This window comes from Urocitellus parryii, chromosome 9 (assembly GCF_045843805.1).
Source record: "Urocitellus parryii isolate mUroPar1 chromosome 9, mUroPar1.hap1, whole genome shotgun sequence".
Lineage (NCBI taxonomy): Eukaryota > Metazoa > Chordata > Mammalia > Rodentia > Sciuridae > Urocitellus > Urocitellus parryii.
In genome coordinates, this window is record NC_135539.1 from 9,089,691 (window position 1) to 9,106,927 (window position 17,237).

A 17,237-nucleotide genomic window follows, 5' to 3' on the forward strand; every position below is an offset into this window, starting at 1 on the left:
TTCTGGGCCTTTGCTGAGTTGTTTCCTTAGAGGTAAAATCCTGGTGTGTGTGCAAATACATATGCAAGGGCAAAGCAGCAGAAGACCTTGGGGGCTCTGGGGCCATAGAGAAAGGGGCTGGAATTCTGGCTCCATTTCTTGGTGGGGGCTTGGTCAAGTCAGTGTTTTCAATTATAGATCAAGACTTATAGTGGATAAATGGAGTAAGTCTCTGTCAGCATTAAAAAAAGAAAAAAAACCCAGAAGATAATACATTATCTACAGAATTGTTAAGCATCTCAAATGTTCTTATGTGTGTACTGGGTTGTGATGTAAAAGACATTTTTTTTTCCCCTGGATGTGAACAAAACAACCTGGCTACTTCTTCGACCTCGCTGGATATCCCTTCCCCACCCATAAAATGGGGCAATGACGGTGCCCCCTGATTGCTGGGCAGGCGCAGCATTTGGCTTTATACCGGACCCATCCACCTTCTCCTGCTCCATCCCAGGCATTGTTACCTCTCGCCAGGACAATGCAGCAGCCCCCTAACCAGCCCTTTCTCCCCTGCCCATTACAATGAGTTCTTCTTCCAGGAAACGTGAGGCCTTGCCACCAGTTCAGACTGTCACTCCGCTGGGTTACTTACGAGGACCTCCATTCCCTCGCCCGCCTGGAGGTGGGCAGGAAAGCGCCAACTACCCTGCGGGGCAGGAGCTCCCGCGCCCTCGGGGTCCCCGCTCTCCCCTCGCTCACCCTCCGGTGCGGCTCCCTCTCACCGCGCAGGTACGGCCCCCCCCCTCCCCGAAGTCGCCTCCTCAGAGAGGCCCTCCGGGACTGCCCTCTGCCCGTGCCCACGTTTAGTCCACGGCTCTGTTTCCTTCGCGATTGTCACCCCTGTCAGGATCCCTGTTTTCTCCTTACTCATGGCCTTGCTCTCTGGCGCCAGCACCGAGGTGTGACGCGCAGCAGGCGGAAAAACGCACCGCTCACCGGCGGCCGCCGCCACCCTCCTCAGCCCTCACGCTCCGGCGGACGCCCGTGTTTACCTTCCGGGACGGGGGCGGGGCCTAGGCGGCGACGAGCTCTACTTCCGGGGCGGGGCGGCGGGCGGGGCGCGCGCGCTGTCTCTCGGCCCTTGTAGAGCGCGGCGGCGGCAGACGCGGCGGCGGCGGCGCGGCGCAGGCACCCGCCAGAGGAGCGGCATCATGAGCGGTGAGTGGCGGCCCCGCCGCTGTCACCCGCCCCTGCCGCCCCGGCTCCCGCCGCTGCAGCTGCACACTCCGGCCCCGAGTCCTCGCGCCCGGATCGCCCCGATCGCCCGCAGACCCCGGCCCATCTCCCCATCTCCCTGGCTCCCGATCCCGCCACCGATCCGCCGGGGTCCCGGCCCCTGGCCCCCTGCAGGTCTCCGATCGCCCGAGGCCAGGCACTCCCCGTCCCTGACTCCTGTCCCCGGGCAGGACCAGCTCCTCGATGCCTGCCCCCAGACCCTCCCAGTGCCCCAGCCCCGCGCCCCGTTAGCAGATCCCCAGTTGGGAGCCTTTGGGTGGGCAGTTTCTCCTCCCTCGTTGACCCGCCGGAGTCCCGGCTCCAGCTACGGGCGCCGCTGCCCTGTCATCCCCCGCCCAGGCCCCTGGTCCCCTGGTCCCCTGGCACCCGGTTCCCCACCTGCAGAAAGCGCCTCCGAGCATCCTTGGTTGCTGATCCCGGGACCCGCTGTCAGCAAACCCAGACCGGCAGCTCCTAGTCCCCAGGGGTCTCTCAGCTCTCCGCCCCTTTGTCTCTCTCTTCGCTCTTGTTCCCTCCACCCCGTCCCCCAGTGCTCTTCTAGCCACCAGTTGTTCCTACTTACCCGGCTCAGCTTCCCTCCCCAGTCCTAGCTTTTTACGTTGGGGTTATTCTTCCCTACTCCAGCCCCTTCCATTTCTTCTCTCAGCTCATCGTTTGAGGTCTCTCTTGTCCTGTCCTATAGCCCTTCCCTTCTTGCCCAATGCTGAGCCCATCTGGCGACTGTTGCTTTGCTCTAGCCCCTCCCCGCGCCGCCAGAGAGGGGGTGGGTTTGGTGGGGACGCTGGAAGTTAGAGGGAGGTGGGTGTAGACTGCTGGTCGTTTCTGAAGTTTAGTGACTTGACTCTGACTCTGTTCACCCTCCTGTCCTCCCTCTAAAGATTCCTATTGGTGTTTTGGTGCTAAGTCATTCTTGGGTGTTGTGTGTGGAGATGGGAGTGACTCAGGGAAGCCTCTCAGCTGGCCCCTGACTGTTTTTCCAGCCACTCTGGGATCTGGATTCACTTCAGAGGACCCGCCTACCCTCATAGTGTCTGTTTTTCTCTCACTGTTCAGTTATTTCTCAACAATCCCCACATCCAGGGCCCTTGGCCCTCTCCTTCCATCTAGGCATTTCTGGAGGTGTTGGGGGTGGGGGTAGGGGGGCAAGGCAAAGGTGATAATTTGCTTTTCATGTTAAACTTATCTCTGTGGATCTTCAAGGTAAATTACACGCCTTTTGTGTTTGCTGCTCAAGAGCAAGATTTATGAAATTGATGGTCCTAATGAATGGCTTGGTGACAGGGGTGTCCGGGAGATAGTTCACCTTCTGTTGCCAAAGCAAATGATTGGATCTAATGAATATTCTGATCCTCGGATATTAGTGATAGCACTGCAAAGATGTCATGAGCTCGCTTTCACTTTGAGGTGACGTTGCTGGGTATAAGTACAGGTTCTGGAGCCAGACATTTGGGATTAACTTTGCTACTTAAAGCTCTGTGATTTAGGCTAAGTTACTTGACCATTCTGAAAGTCTCTGCTAAATGAGGATACATAATAGCACCTGTCTCCTAGGCTTGCTGTGACAACTAAATAACATTGGTCAGGTAAACTGATTGGTATTGTGCTTCTCACATGGTTCATTGTCAGGAAGTTAGAGCTGTCACTTCTGTAAAGACTCTGTGTTGGGTGTAGTGGGGGCAAGGCTGTTTCTTGAAACATGGGCTAGGACTGTGCAATCTTTCAAAATCTTTGTGGCCTCATGCATGCTAAACATGAGCTCTACCACTGAGCTACACCCTCAGCCCCAACATTTTCCTTTTTTTTTTTTTTGTGATACTTGGAATTGAACCCACTGAGTTACATCCCCAACTGTTTTTATCTTAAGACAGGGTCTCACAAAGTTCCTCAGGCTGACCTTGTTCTTGGGATCCTTGTGCCTCAACCTCCCTAGTGGCTGGGACTACAGATGTGTGCTACTTCACCTGGATAATCTTTTCCTTTTTATATGACCAAGGAGTCCTTGCCATAAACTCAAAAGTTCTGGACCGTTCTCTCTTTTATCTTTATCAGAGGAGGAAATGAAATTGAGAAGCCAAAGGAAATTGATCATTTTCTCTTTCAAGGAGCCACTTAGCTTAGAATCAAAACTCATTTAAAACTTCTATTTTTAAATTTAATGAAAAAATTATTAGGTCTAAAGGCAAATTATAAAAGGAGACCAACACATAGAGATCAAACAAATGGACACAAGCATTAAAGATGAAAGCCTTCTTTTGGAAAGTTTGCAATTGAGTCGGAAAAAGTGGTTGTGGAGGGTGAAGGGGGAAGTCCAAGGGTATTTTTAATTGTTTCTTGAGAATGCATTTTAAAGTGAGTTTCCTCACTTTTGGGATTGATAATTGGCACGCAATAAAATAATGTGATAAATAAAATAAAGGTAATGTGGTAGGTAGGGAAATATTCCCTCTCTTTCTTTTATCCCACCCCCTTTTTTTGTACAGGGGATTGAACTCTGGGGCGCTTAACACTGAGCCATATCCCCCACCCTTTTTATATTTTATATAAAGACAGAGTCTCAGTGAGACCCTCGCCCCTTTTATAAATAGATGATTTCAAATATCATGAAAGTGGAAAAAGTAGTATAGTGAACCATCACAGAGATTTGACAGCTCATGATAATTTCACTTATATCCATGCCTGTTTTCCCTCTTCCAAGGTTATTTTGCAAGCAAGTCTCAGACAGTATATCCTTGTATCTATACATATTTTAATGTGTATCTCTAAAATACAGGAACTCCTTGTTAAAAACACAACTTATTTTTGTTACCATGCCCATGAAAAACAAATAATTCCTTACTAGTATCAAATATCTACTCCAGTTTCCATGATTGTCTTATGATTTTATTTTATAATGTACTTTTAAAACTCAGCATCTAATTTTACATAGTCAAGTTGTTTGAAAGAGACCTAAATGATTTAAAAGACAAAGAGACTATTTTTAGTTTAATTTCTTATAAATTTTTTAGTGTATTCACAGAATTGTGCAGACATCAATTTTAGAATGTTTCTGTTACCCCAAAAAGAAGCTCTGGATTCTTTAGCGGTCACCCCTCAGGCCCCACCCCAGCCCCCTCTATGCATTTGTCTACTGTGAATATTTTTTATAAATGAAATCATGCAAGCTGTGACCTTCATGTTTGGCTTTTTTTTTCACTAATGTCATGTTCTTGAGGTTCCTTTTTGTGACCAAATAATATTCCACCATGTGACTATTTCGTGGTTGGTTTGAGCCTTCAAGGGTGGATGGACATTTGGATTGTTGCCATCTTTTTGCTAAGAATAATGCTGCTGTGACACTTCACAGGTTGGTGTGTGGGCGGTTTTTCATTTCTCCTGGTCAACAGAGCTAAGAGTGGAATCACTGGGCATGTTTGTTTGGTTTAACCATCTGAGGAGCTGGGTCAGACTGTCCACCTGTCTGTAGCATTTTACATTCCCACCAGGATGGAAGGGTTGCTTCTCCACATTCTTCCCAACAGTCTTGGATAATAGACATTCTAGGGAGTGTGAAGTGGCACCTCTGTGGTTTTGATTTGCATTTCCCTAATAACTAGAGTGATACTAAGCATCCCTCCATGTGCCTGTTGGCCAGTTGTATACTTCTTTGGAGAAGTGTCTATTCAGATCCTTTGTCCAGGTTTAAAGTTGGGTTTGTCATTTTATTGTTGAGCTGTAAGAATTCTATATAATTGCTGGATACAAGCCCCTTATCAGTATATTTGCAAAATTTGTTCCTGTTGTAGTTTGAGTTGAAGGAAACCAAGTCATTTATCCTAAGGATTCTTTGCAGGATTTGGCCATTGTCTCATTTTGGTGTGGCTTAACATGCTTTCCAGTTTCTTGTAGATCCTATAAATTGGCAATTATATGTATTTTTGAGTTAAAAATGTATGAGTAGAATCAGAGGTCTGATGGGTTCAAGGTTGAATACATCAAGTGCAAATAACCAGGAAGTGGTATGGCCCTAGATAATGCAAACACGTGATAAATGTATTTTAAAGTGAGTTTAAAGTGGCCAGAAACCACCAACATGACCATTAATAGTGGAGGGGAAAAACTTAATGTGGTATGGTCACATGACAGAAAATGCAAGGATGTTGAAAGGAATAGTATGATTTTATACACATCACTGTGGCTACATCTTATCATTAAAGTTCTGTGGGAAAAAAAAACAGGGTATAGAATTATACCTAAAATATATGCTTTGACGCCAAATAAGGCAGGCAGGCAAGACAGCATTGTGGATTCATATATGTGCATATAAGTAAACAAACTGTCAGAAAGAAAGACACCTGCTTGGGGAGACGCCTGCTGGCCTGTCTTTTTCACCTTCCCTTGCTTGGGGGTGGGTGTCTCTGAGAGGCAGTGGCCACAATTTATTTGTTGTCCTTGGAGAATTCCGTAGATAGGAATGCTTGATTGCTAGCCTCCTCTGGCTGAGGAATTCTGATTTCCAGTTGATGCTTTTGTTTCTACTGGGAAAGGAAAACTAGTAGGGCCAGAAAGCCGTTGTTGTTCCCAAGCATAGTCTTTTGTTCAACTATGCTGGAGGGTCCTGGCTGCACCTTTCTATCCATGATTATTCTTTCAAGAATTGTTCTGACTTTAGAAAGACTGAAATCGCTGCTTCAAAGATGGGGCTGCCAGGTCCAGAGAAGTTGCATGATTTATGAAACAGATAAGCTTTAAGGGCCTTTAAGGGCTGATAGGTCAGAGTTCTGCGCTTAGTGGGTCGTTTGCTGCTATTTCTTGTCTAATGTTTATGTACATTTGGCCACTTTTTCTCATTTTTCTGAAATGTCGAAGGTCATGGTTTTCTGCTTGGCTTTGACTGGGTCCTCTCCAGCAGTGATTTGTACTTGGAATAAAGAAAACAGCTGAAACAAGTGAATGGAAAAAAAAAAGAATTCTTGTGGTTTTCATTCAAAGCAGAAAAGTGATGCTATTAATATATTTTTTTTCCTCAGGAAGGCATGGGGTCGGCCTGTTATTGGAGAATGTAAGAAGTAAATGTTCTGCTGTCTGCAGACGGTCGACCAACTCGTCTGCTAGCAGGTGCGGTGGACTACATCCCACCGACAAGGACTCCTGCTGTTGTGTCGCATGACTCTGTCTGGGTGACTAATAGGAAGTCAGATTCTTAGTGCTTTTAAAATTGGAACTGAAATCCAAGATTTCATGGGCTTCTCTAGATTCTGGCAATGTGAACCCACTTGCAGATAAGCACCTGCGTCCTGCCCCCATCTGCACACGTAGGATATGCATTCTCGGGGGGGGGGGGGGTGCTGGTACCCTGAAGGGGGCGAGAAGAGGTTCTCAGGGGAGGTTAAGATCCACTCCTGTGTGTAGAACACAGATAAGCATGTGGCACACAACCAGATATACATTAAATCTGTGGTGTTAAAATTGCATGGGGCCGGTGATTAGGATAAAAATGTCTAGGATGAATCCTAAAGGGGAAGATAATAGAAAAGATTGAGAAATACCGGTATGAGATGAAGTAATTGTATCATCATCATATAAACGTTGCCTTTTGCTAGTTCCCCTAACATTTCAGGATACAGCTCTACCACATTGCTGTCTGGTCTCCATACTGGTCACTTGTATGGATTACGTCATCTTGCATGTAGCACAGTTTTTGAACTCTTTGCTTGTGGAGACGCCTTCCGGCCTGTCTTTTCCCCTTGCTCTCTTCCTCCCTTCCTTTCTGTTGTAAATAATGATGCAGTGAACATTTTTGTGCAGAAAGTTTTCCTTTTGGGGGGTTATGTCTTGAGGGTGATTTCCCAGTACTGGTTGCTTTTTTTTTTTTTTTTGGTTAAAGCAATGATGCTAGTTTAGAATGTTGTCAGTAAGGGTGAGGGTGCCGGTGGCAGCAGAGACTGGCCAGAAATTCAGGGTCCAACATTCAGCAAACCTTTACTGGGTGACGGTTTGGTGCATCCTCTTATCACTTTGCAAAGGGCTGTACGTTGGTGTCTGTTGGGGCAAGCTGAGTAAACTTACCACAAAGGGTTCTGCTGGGGTAATGCTGTGTGTATTAGCCAAGATTCTTCATTTGATTAAACTGATTTCAGCAACATGGGAATATATAGTGTCTTACTGGAAAACTTTAAGGATTATTCTGGCCAGCTTCAGACGCGGCTGGATCCAGGTGCTTAGGGAGTCATCAGGATCACCTGTCCAGCTTTCAACTCTACTTTACTCTCTGTTGGCTTCATCCATAAGCAGCCCTTCCTCCACAGAGGCAAGAGACCTCCCAGTGGCTCTTGGACCACATCCTATAGCATCGCAACACTTGGATAAAGAGTTGGCCTTTTCCCTTGTGCTCCAGGAAAAGTCCTAGGGCTGAAACACAGGGTCTGGCTGCCCATGTGGTCATCCTGGAGCCTATCGCTGTGCATCTGGTTGGCCAGGACTAGATCATAAGCGCTGTCCGGAGCCCAAGGGTGAAGTCTGTTCTGCTATATGCCTGGATGGAGGAAGAAATAGAGGAATGGGTTGTTATAATTTTGGGTGGGGGTGGTAGGAAGGCCTCACTGGGAGAGTAATATGTGAGTAGAGGCCTTAATGAGGTGCTTGACCCCTTGGTTTTGCTCCTGAGCAGCTAGAAGGAGTGAGATTGCTTTTTACTGAGGTGGGAGAGGCTGTGGGGGAGCAGATTTGGTGAGCAGAGTTTGAATCCTACAGGGGTGAGGACATTTCCTGGCCATGGCTCCTGCTTGCTGACCCAAGAACCCCTTAGAGGTCTGGTAGTAGTGCTTCCTTTGCTACCTGGTAGCACCCTGTTGGGCCTAGTGCCCTACTTTCTGAGGAAGGAACAATCATACCCACACCCATCTCAATTTCCTTTGCTTGTGCCTGTGGATGTTGGAATCTGCTCATTCCTCCTCCAACTTAAAAAAAAATATTAAAGCAATAAACCAAAATTAAATTAGAGACAATTATGAAAATAGAGAATGTACCTAGCACATTAAATATTTAGGTATTACATTTCTTTGTTTAAAGCTTATGTATGTATTCTACATAATTGCATTGAGCTTCCATTTGAACTAGTGTTTCCATTTCATAGCATTTACCCATGTTCCTTCTCTACACAATATTTTAAAAGGCAGTATAACATTTGGTGAAATTAATGTACAGTGGTTAGGTAGGCTTTCTGTCATTGTAGCAAAAGAAAGCAAATTCCATTTATGATGTTGTGGGACAGGAATGGCAAATGTTTTCAGTGAAGGGCCAGATAGTAAATATTTTCTGCCTCCTGGGCCATCTGGTCTCCACCCCAAGTACTTATCCTGCTGTTGTAGCATGAAAGGAGTTGCAGGCAATACAGACATGAAAGGACATGACTGTGTTCCAATAAAACTTTATTTAGAAAGACAGGCAATAGCTGGATTTGGCACGTGGCCTGTAGTTTACTGATCCCTCTTCTAGGACACTGCATTGAAAATCTTTGTGCCCCTTTTGCTGTGTTCAGGCAGTCATTATGCTGTGGTGGGAAAAGCTCTGGATGCAGATGTCCTGGATTTAACTCTCTATTTAACTTGGGCAAAGGTTGGAACTTCTTTGACTCTTAACTCTCCCTTTAAAAAATGGAAATCGAAGCAAATGTGTAGTGCTTTACTTAGCACCTGGAAGATGGAGGGACTGATGAAGTAGTTATTTATTCTTTTTCTTATTTCCCCCGTTCCTCCCCTTTAGTGTTCAAGGTGTCAAAGGGTATTATATATGTGTGTGTGTGTGTGTTTGTGTGTATACACACACACATACACACATATGTATGTATGTATATACACACACATATACATACACATATGTATAATTTTAGCTTTTGATGTGTGCTGCACATCGTTTTTCAGAACTCACTGTGTCAGTATATCACTGTCAGTGGGTGCATCTGATTCTGATTTTCTATAGTTTAGCACACAGGGAGTTTTCCTTTTAAATATTTCTTGGTTAATTATATAAATATAAAATTTTGTTGAATGGTGGTTATTAGTAAGTGTATACTTAGCCTTTTTGCAACCATGAGGGAAGGTACACTTTCTCTTCAAAATATTTGAACACTGCCATTTTAGTGTTTTTCCTACAGCAGAGATTAGCATGCTGGGCCAGCGGCCTAATTTGTGAATAAAGTTTTATTGGCACCCAGCCATACCCATTCGTTTCCTATTGTCTATAGATGCTTTCATACTACAATAGCAGCATTGAGTAACTGTAACAGAGGTCCGATGGCTTGCAAAGCCAAAAATATTTACTGTTTTGCTCTTTTCAGAAAATGTTTGCCCATCCCTGCTCTAGAGAAAATTGATGGCCCTATTCTTTGCTCATTTGTGAATTGCTGTTGGCTTGGTCTTTGATCTTAGACATCAGGAGCCCATCTGTCTCAAGGCAGAGCCTGCCTCTTTCCACTGTGTGATGGTGGATGATCTGACCTTTTGTCCTCCCTCAGCAGCGCTGCTTTACTCCACAGTCCTGGGAGGAAGAATGGTCACCCATTCATCTGTGTATGAGCTAATGTTTGAGCAGACTACTGCCTATTCCACTGCTGGTATGTTTGGGACAGATACTGTGTCCTGGGTTGGTCTGGCCCTCCCCTTTTAAAGCAGTCACCTAGAGAACCCACTAGAGTCTTTGTTCTGAGGCAGGAGGATCACGAGTTCAAAGCCAGCCTCAACAATGGCAAGGCACTAAGCAACTCAGTGAGACCCTGTCTCTAAATAAAATACAAAATAGGGCTGGAGATGTGGCTCAGCGGTCTGTTTTGGGAGAAAGGGAGCATGACTGAACCCCCCCAAAAAGAGTTGTTGAGTTTTCTGTGAGTGGAGGTTCAGTTATGCTCCCTTTCAGCCCACAATAGACTCTCACCTAGGGCAGTTGTGATTACTCACAATCCTTTCCATAATAGAGAATTTGTCAGGGATGTGGCTTGACTGGAGGGCCAGGGAAGCAGAACAGTTTATTGTGTCTGTGAGGTGGCAGGAAGGTTTCTCAGAGAAGGTACCATTTGAACCAATCACCAGGAGATTGGTTTTCTTTGGTGATATTTCACAGAAGGAGTCTTCTAAAGTTGAGTTGCCCAAGGGGTTGGTCTGCTCTAGAGGTTGGAAGGCATGGATGGGGATAAAATATTGGCTCTGTCACCTCTGGTCTCTTCTTTGGCTAAGTGATCCATGGTTCCAAGCATCAGTTTCTTCATCTTTCATAGCAGGGCTGCCAGCTCTACCTTACAGGTAGTCGTGAAGGTGAACTGTGTATCACAGAATGGCAAGTTATGTTTGGTTCATGAAGATCTGGCTGGAACACAGTTCTAAAAAGAGTATAATTAGGTACCAACAATTGACATGAAAATCTGGTTTTCCAGCCTCTTGGAAAATCAGGAGATGGGGCCCTTGCTGATACTGCTGCAAGGTGCTGTTGTCACCTGGAACTGAGCAGCAACTGCCACCTAAGGGGCCTTTGCCCAGCTGCAGTCTCTACCTCACCCTGCCTTCTGCCCTCCCTGCACCTCTTTCATTTCCATTCTCTGCCTTGCAGGGTCACGTACATGCTCCTGCATCTATTGGCAGTTCCTCTGCTCTTCTTGTCTTTAACTTCTGTTTTCTCTCCTTTTTTTAAAAAAAATTGGGAATGGTGGTGTGCTTTGGAGGTGGGCAGGAATTAATAGCAGCAACAGCAACAGCAACAGCAACAGCTGCTATTAATTCCTACCTGATGCCTGCAGGTGTAGGTGTGTGCGTTCCAGCAGTGGGCAGGCGGGGGACGTGCCTGTCCTCTGCTCAGGTCTGTGCAGGGGTCTTGGTAAAAGGGAAAGGAAGATGGGAATGTGATGATGGTGTGGGCTGGCCACAGCCTGCTGGGGGGTCTGTAACGTGGTGCTGGGGGTCCGCCGTGACTTCTGAATCAGACACTATTATTTTCATTATCAAGCCCCTCTCCCCCGGCATTCGGCATTCGTTCTGGTAGGGTAGTGGTCTGTTAAATTCAGCCCCAAGCCTGCTCATTAACACCTCATCTAAGGCTGCTGTCACACCACAGGGGTGGGGGTGAGGAGTCGTGAAAACAACCCTGTGGCACACAAAGCCTAAAATATTGACTGTCTGGATCTTTATAGAAACTGTTCGCCGACCCCCACTTGTTAAAGGTGCAGGTTTTTCCAGTGAACACCAGAAGCACAAATCGTCTGAGACAACCCATTGCAGATGCACAGGCAGGGCTCGTGGAAATGCTGCTCGCTGGGGTTTTGTAGGGCATATTGAATGGATCACACAGTATCATTCTGTGTATCCTGTAATATCAGTAAGTTGTTTATAATGTATTATTCTGTGCTTCCAGATGTTCTGGCCACTGTGTAGATAATCAGTGCACATGAAGGAGATCAAAGCCTAAGGGCCATCTGGGAACAGCAGGCAGGGGTTGGGGGGTGGGGTGGCCGTCCCAGGGCCTGGAGAAATGTGGTTGTAGCTGGAGGGGCTGTGGGAGCAAGGCCTGGTTTTAAAAATTAAATCTGGGGATACTATTGACATCCTGGAGTGCTGAAGGAATCAGATAGGTGGGGAGGAATAATTGATGATGCTGGAGCATGGTCTTGAGCAGGTGAGAGGAGGTGGGACTCAGAGCACAAGTGGAAGTGTAAGTTACTTAGCTTTTTGGAGCCTCAATTTTGCCACCTATAAAATGGGGCAGTTAAACTAGGATTTCTCAGCTGCAGCACTGTGGATGTTTTGGACTAGATAGTGCTTGGTCGTGGAGACCATTCTGGGCACTGCAGGTATTCAGCACACCCTGGCCCTCTATCCACTGGATGCCAGTGGCACCCTTGCAGCGGTGATAATCCAAAATATTTCCATACTGATCCAGATGTTAGGGACTTCTATGTCAGACACTCTCCTCTGGGCATTCAGAAGTGCACAAAAGAAGTGAAGGTTTTCTACTATGTGTCACTTAGGACTGGGTGTTCCCTGGAGTCATCTCCTTCTGCCCTTGGGGGACTCTCCTGCAGTTGTTCCTTTGCCTTGGAATGTCCTCTTGGCCAGCATCTACCTGTTACAGTCCTTCTCTCTTCCTTGAGTTGGAATTCACACAGAGGTGAATTGTTTAAAAATGAGCAGCTAAGTGGCATTTAGTACGTTTGCAGCTTTGTGGAGTCATCACCTTTTCATCAGCCAGAGGAAACCCTAACTTCTCCCCTGTCCCCCAGGTCCTGGTGACGTCTAGCTGTGTGTGTGTCTGGACTTAATGTCTTAGTCTTCTCAGTTTGGGAGGCACAGCTCCAGCTTGAGTTCCTCAGTGAACCTCCCCTCCTCCCCCAGCAGGATGGCAGTGTGGTGTGGTGACAGGAACACTGGTCTGAGTCAGGGGGACCAGGGCCCTACCTTCACCTTGGCTCTTGCATTGCTGTGTGATTTGGGGCAGAATTCTTGGTATGCATCCAAAGAACATGGCCTTCTTTTCTTTCCTCTCATTCCAGCTTTGGTTATAGCAAGGATTTCACAGTTAGCCTCAGACGAGAGAAATGTCTCCACCACTGCAATGAGAGGCAGAGAAAATACCACTGTTTAAATATGTATGTGGCCTCGATCAGGTGACCTACTCTCCCCTGGGCCTCCAAAGTTGTTGGCCAGGAGTACAGTAGGAACATGGCAAGCACATGCTTGCATTTTGCTCATTTTTCCTCCCCAGGGGACCCTGGTTTACCTTTTCATCCTGTAGGACACTAGACCCAGGAGTACGGATTAGATAGCTTTGCCTGTACTTTGGTGTTGAAAGGACTTCTTGGAGCCAGAAGTCTTGAAGCCTCTGGTGTGTAAGCTGCCAGCAACAAAAACAGTGAAATTGGACGAGTATAAAGTACTCGGTATATACTAGGCCCTGGTCTGGGTGTGTCCTGTGCATTCACTCACTCAGTGGCCTAGGAGGTGGTCTCTGATGAAGTGCTTAAGGCAGACAGGTGAGTAGTTAGGGATAGGCCTATCTTGTTCTTCCACTCTTTCTTCCCGGGCAGCCCCTTAACTTGAAAGGAGACTCCAGGCACAAGACCAGAGCCTTGTGGTAAAAATTAATTTAGGACTCTAATGGATTTACACATGAAATTAAACATTACATCCTAAGGACTCTAAACATCAAAGACAACAAGCCAGATGTGGTGGCGCATGCCTGCAATCCCAGTGTCTCAGGAGGCTGAGGCAGGAGGATCACAAGTTCAAAGCCAACCTCAGCAAAAGTGAGGCACTAAGCAACTCAGTGAGACCCTGTCTCTAAATAAAATACAAAATAGGGTTGGGGTGTGGATCAGTGGTCGAGTGCCCCTGAGTTCAATCCCTGGTACTGCCCCCCCGCCTCCCAAAAAGAGAGACAATAGGTGGCACCTACATACACACCAGGTGATAGGATTTCACGAGGGCCTGTGGTGCCTGTGTTAGAGAGTGGCAGGATGACTGCAGTTCTGACAGCTGTGTGGGGCTGGGAGGGATTCCCTGAGCTCCTTTCCATTTTCCATTCTCATTTTGGTAGTGATCTAACAAGAAATGGGAAAAAAATCCTCCTCTGGCTTTCTGGTTGATGGTGTTGGCTGGGGCTGCCCCTGGAGAAGGAACAAGAGGGCTGGGGTTTGGTCACTCAAGTATCACAGAGAAATGCCTTCAGAACTATCAGTGGGCTGTAGCAGCAGGTTTGTAACAGGGGTGAGCAGGATTTAGCAGGTGGCACTGCCATGAGCCAGTGGACTTGGAGTTGAGTCTCTCTTTGACATTTCCCCTGGTCTAGCTCTGGGTCATTTCCTGTCTGGGCCTTGGTGCTCTCTGTTGAATGGAGCCCCTGTACCTTCTGTTAAAGGTTGAATAAGCCAGTCCTTTACCGACTTACCCGTAGCCGGGGCTCAGTAGTGGGCATCAGCTTGCTGCTCCTTTTGGGTGGCTGTAGTGCTTAAAGCTGGAGGATTCTTCTGGCCTGGGCATGTGTGGGGGTGCATTCTCTGCCTGTCACTGGGGTAAGGTAAGAAAGAGGACATTGATTTCTCTATCTTCCTGTCTTCACAGGGTCCCTGGGTTTGCAGACTGTAGAGCTGACTAGGAGGGCATGATCTTATGCAGAAATCAGTACCCAGGGAAGGGAAGTGATTGTCCCTGTCACATGAATACCAAGGAGCTTGGCTTGGATGAGTACTCATGTCTTATGACTTCCCACTCAGTGCTCCTCCCAAGATTCCTCATAGCCAGGGGCCTCTCTGGGCACTTCACCATTGATAAGTGTCCTCGAGGTCACCTGTGCACCCTGTGTCCTATGAGACTCCCTTCTTACAACCCCTCTTCAGGGCTAAGATGGCCACAGGTGTCCTAAGATCAGGATTGTCTCATTTGAGTGCTTCCTGCTTGCAGAAGAGATCACAGCTGGGGAAGTGAACCTCTGGATTGAGACCTGTATAATCTCAGGTTGCTTTTCTGTAGAATATCGGCTGCCTCCCAACCCCCATGATGAGAGAGATTTTGCAAAGTAAGGCCCAGGAGGCTGCTGACATGTCACTTAGAACAAGCAGGACAGCAAAGTACCCTAAGAGATGTCTAGGATTATTGTGCATATCAAGAGGTATATGTGCTAAATTCTTTCTGTTCAAGTGTAGGTCAGGAGCCAACCAACATCACCTGGAAGCCTGTGAGAAATGCAGGATCTCAGGCCCCACTGTTCACCTTCTGAATCAAAACCTGCCTTTTTTTTAAAAAAAGTATTTTTTATTTTATTTATTTATTAATTTTTTATGTGGTGCTGACGATTGAACCCAGTGCTAGGTGAGTGCTCTTCCACTAAGCCACAACCTTAGCCCTAGAACCTGCCTTTTAACAAGATGCCCTGGAGATGCATGTGCATGTTAGTTTGAGAAGCACTGTGTTAGAATGTCAGTAGTGAGGTGATGGAGATTATTTTCCTTGTATATTTTTTTCTGATTTGTTTTTATTGCATTTTTCACATAAATTACTTTTATAATGTGAAAAATAGCAAAGGCGTTTCCAGGAGCAAAACTCTGTCAAGTTTCCCATTGGCATTGCCCAAGGGCAAGTAGTTGTTGGGTCTAGTACTTGGAAAAAGAAAAGCAGAAGGCCCAACTTCTGTATTCTGATGTTAAAAAGGAGGGAAGTGCAAGGGACAGGGTGTATCTTATTTTATTTTTGTACTAGAGATTAAACCCAGGGGCACTTAACCATTGAGCCACATCCCCAGTCCTTTTTATTTTTTTTATTTTGAGTCAGGGTCTTGCTAAATTGCTAGTTTGGCTTTGAATTCTCTATCCTCTTGCCTCAGCCTCCTGAGCTGCTGGGATTACAGGTGTGCACTACTGTGCCTGGTAGGAGCAGGATTTATTGATAGACACAGGTGTCAAGGGAGGTGTTGGAGGGTCTTGGGCAGGTAGGTCTGTACCCATCCTGAATGACGATGGCCATTCTCTTCTGTTGGGAATGTTTTCCTTGTTAAGACCCTCTTCTTACTGGGCAGTGGTGGCGCACATCTGTAATCCCCGCGGCTTGGGAGGACCACAAATTCAAAGCCAGCCTCAGCAACAGTAAGACATTAAGCAGCTCAGTGAGACTCTGTCTCTAAGTAAAATACAAAATAGGGCTGTGGATGTGGCTCAGTGGCCAAGTGCACCTGAGTTCAATCCCCAGTAACCCCCCCCCAAAAAAAAAAAACAAAACGTGGTAGCATCTGATGTATTGGTTGTTTTACTGTGTGTCCTGGAATATCAACTTCCTGTTTTTCTCTCCAGGCTTGGAATAAGGCAAGAGCCTTGGTATGTGGTCCTCACACAGGCTGTAAAGGGGCAGTCTTGTGTTAGGATCACATCAATTAGTGTTCAAATTGGAGCAAATCTAAACCTTTATCCTTGTCCACGGACCCCCTGTGACTGGCCTCTGCCTGCCTGTCTGATGGTTCCTTTCTGTTTTGCTCAAGTCACGGCAGACTTCCTTCTAGTCCTGGAAGACTAAGGCCCCCAGCTGTTTGCTGTGCCTGGATTTTTTGCCCTTCTGTTTTTTTTCCAAGGCTGTTCCTCCTCTTTATAGAGGGCTCAGTTCAAATGCCATCTGTGTAAAGAAGCCCCTATGGCTGCACTGACTAAGTGGCCCTCTTCCTTCCTATCTCACCCCTCTGTTTCGTTTTTCTTTATGGCCTGGCTTTCTAACATCACTTGCTGGTAGATTTTAGCTCCGTGGGAAAGTGGCACACTCCTGTGACCTTGCCGCTTAGAGCGTTGCTTGCCACACATTTAAAAGTTAAATGCATCCTGAGTGGATCCACTGATCAGTGCACGTCATCGTTTGATGCCTCTGAGCTTGTTTCCCTGTGCATGTGTGGTGTCACGGCTGCCAGGGGGATTTCGAAGGTTAAAGGAGGCGATGCATGCAGAGTGCTCAGCTTGTGCCTGTCATGCTGGAGTGTCCAACACATGGTGGCAGTTGTTATCAACTGATTGGCCTTTACTTGATGTGCAGGAATCAGGGACCATCTCTGAGGCAGTGCTCCTCTCAGGTGCAGTCCACATAAAGTTGCCCAAGACAGAAGCAGCTTGATAGCAATTCAACACTTGTGGTGTGGAGCATCTTTGAAAGACTGTGCTCTGGGCCTGCATCATAACCTGCAGCCTTGTCTCTGTTGATTGGAGTCCTTGTGCTTCTTATGGAACTTGGGTTTTAGCGTATCAGTGACCCACCTGGTACTTTGGTGCCTCAGACCTTCTTAAACAGAAGTTTGGTGTATGTCGTATGTTTCATTTGGGAATGTTTTTGGCTGCAAGTAACAGCCCAATGTGTAGTGGCTTGAACAAATGAGGGTTTTTATTTGCTGAGAGTTACATCATTTCTGGTATTGGTTTAGCAATAATATCCAGTTTAATGCCTTTGTAATTCTTTTGACCTTTCCCTGAGGCACTTGGCTTT

General features: G+C 46.7%; 1 protein-coding gene across 1 annotated transcript in view; it reads left to right on the forward strand.

Annotated features, from left to right (window-relative positions):
- Positions 1-1,115: 1,115 nt before the first annotated feature.
- The window catches only part of Snx29 (sorting nexin 29), a 384,257-nt gene continuing 368,135 nt past the window's right edge, over positions 1,116-17,237 (forward strand). The window contains exon 1 of the mRNA XM_026385539.2: positions 1,116-1,194. Within this exon, the coding sequence (XP_026241324.2) occupies positions 1,188-1,194 (7 nt within the window). The 5' untranslated portion in view covers positions 1,116-1,187. The remainder of the gene's footprint in view (positions 1,195-17,237) is intronic.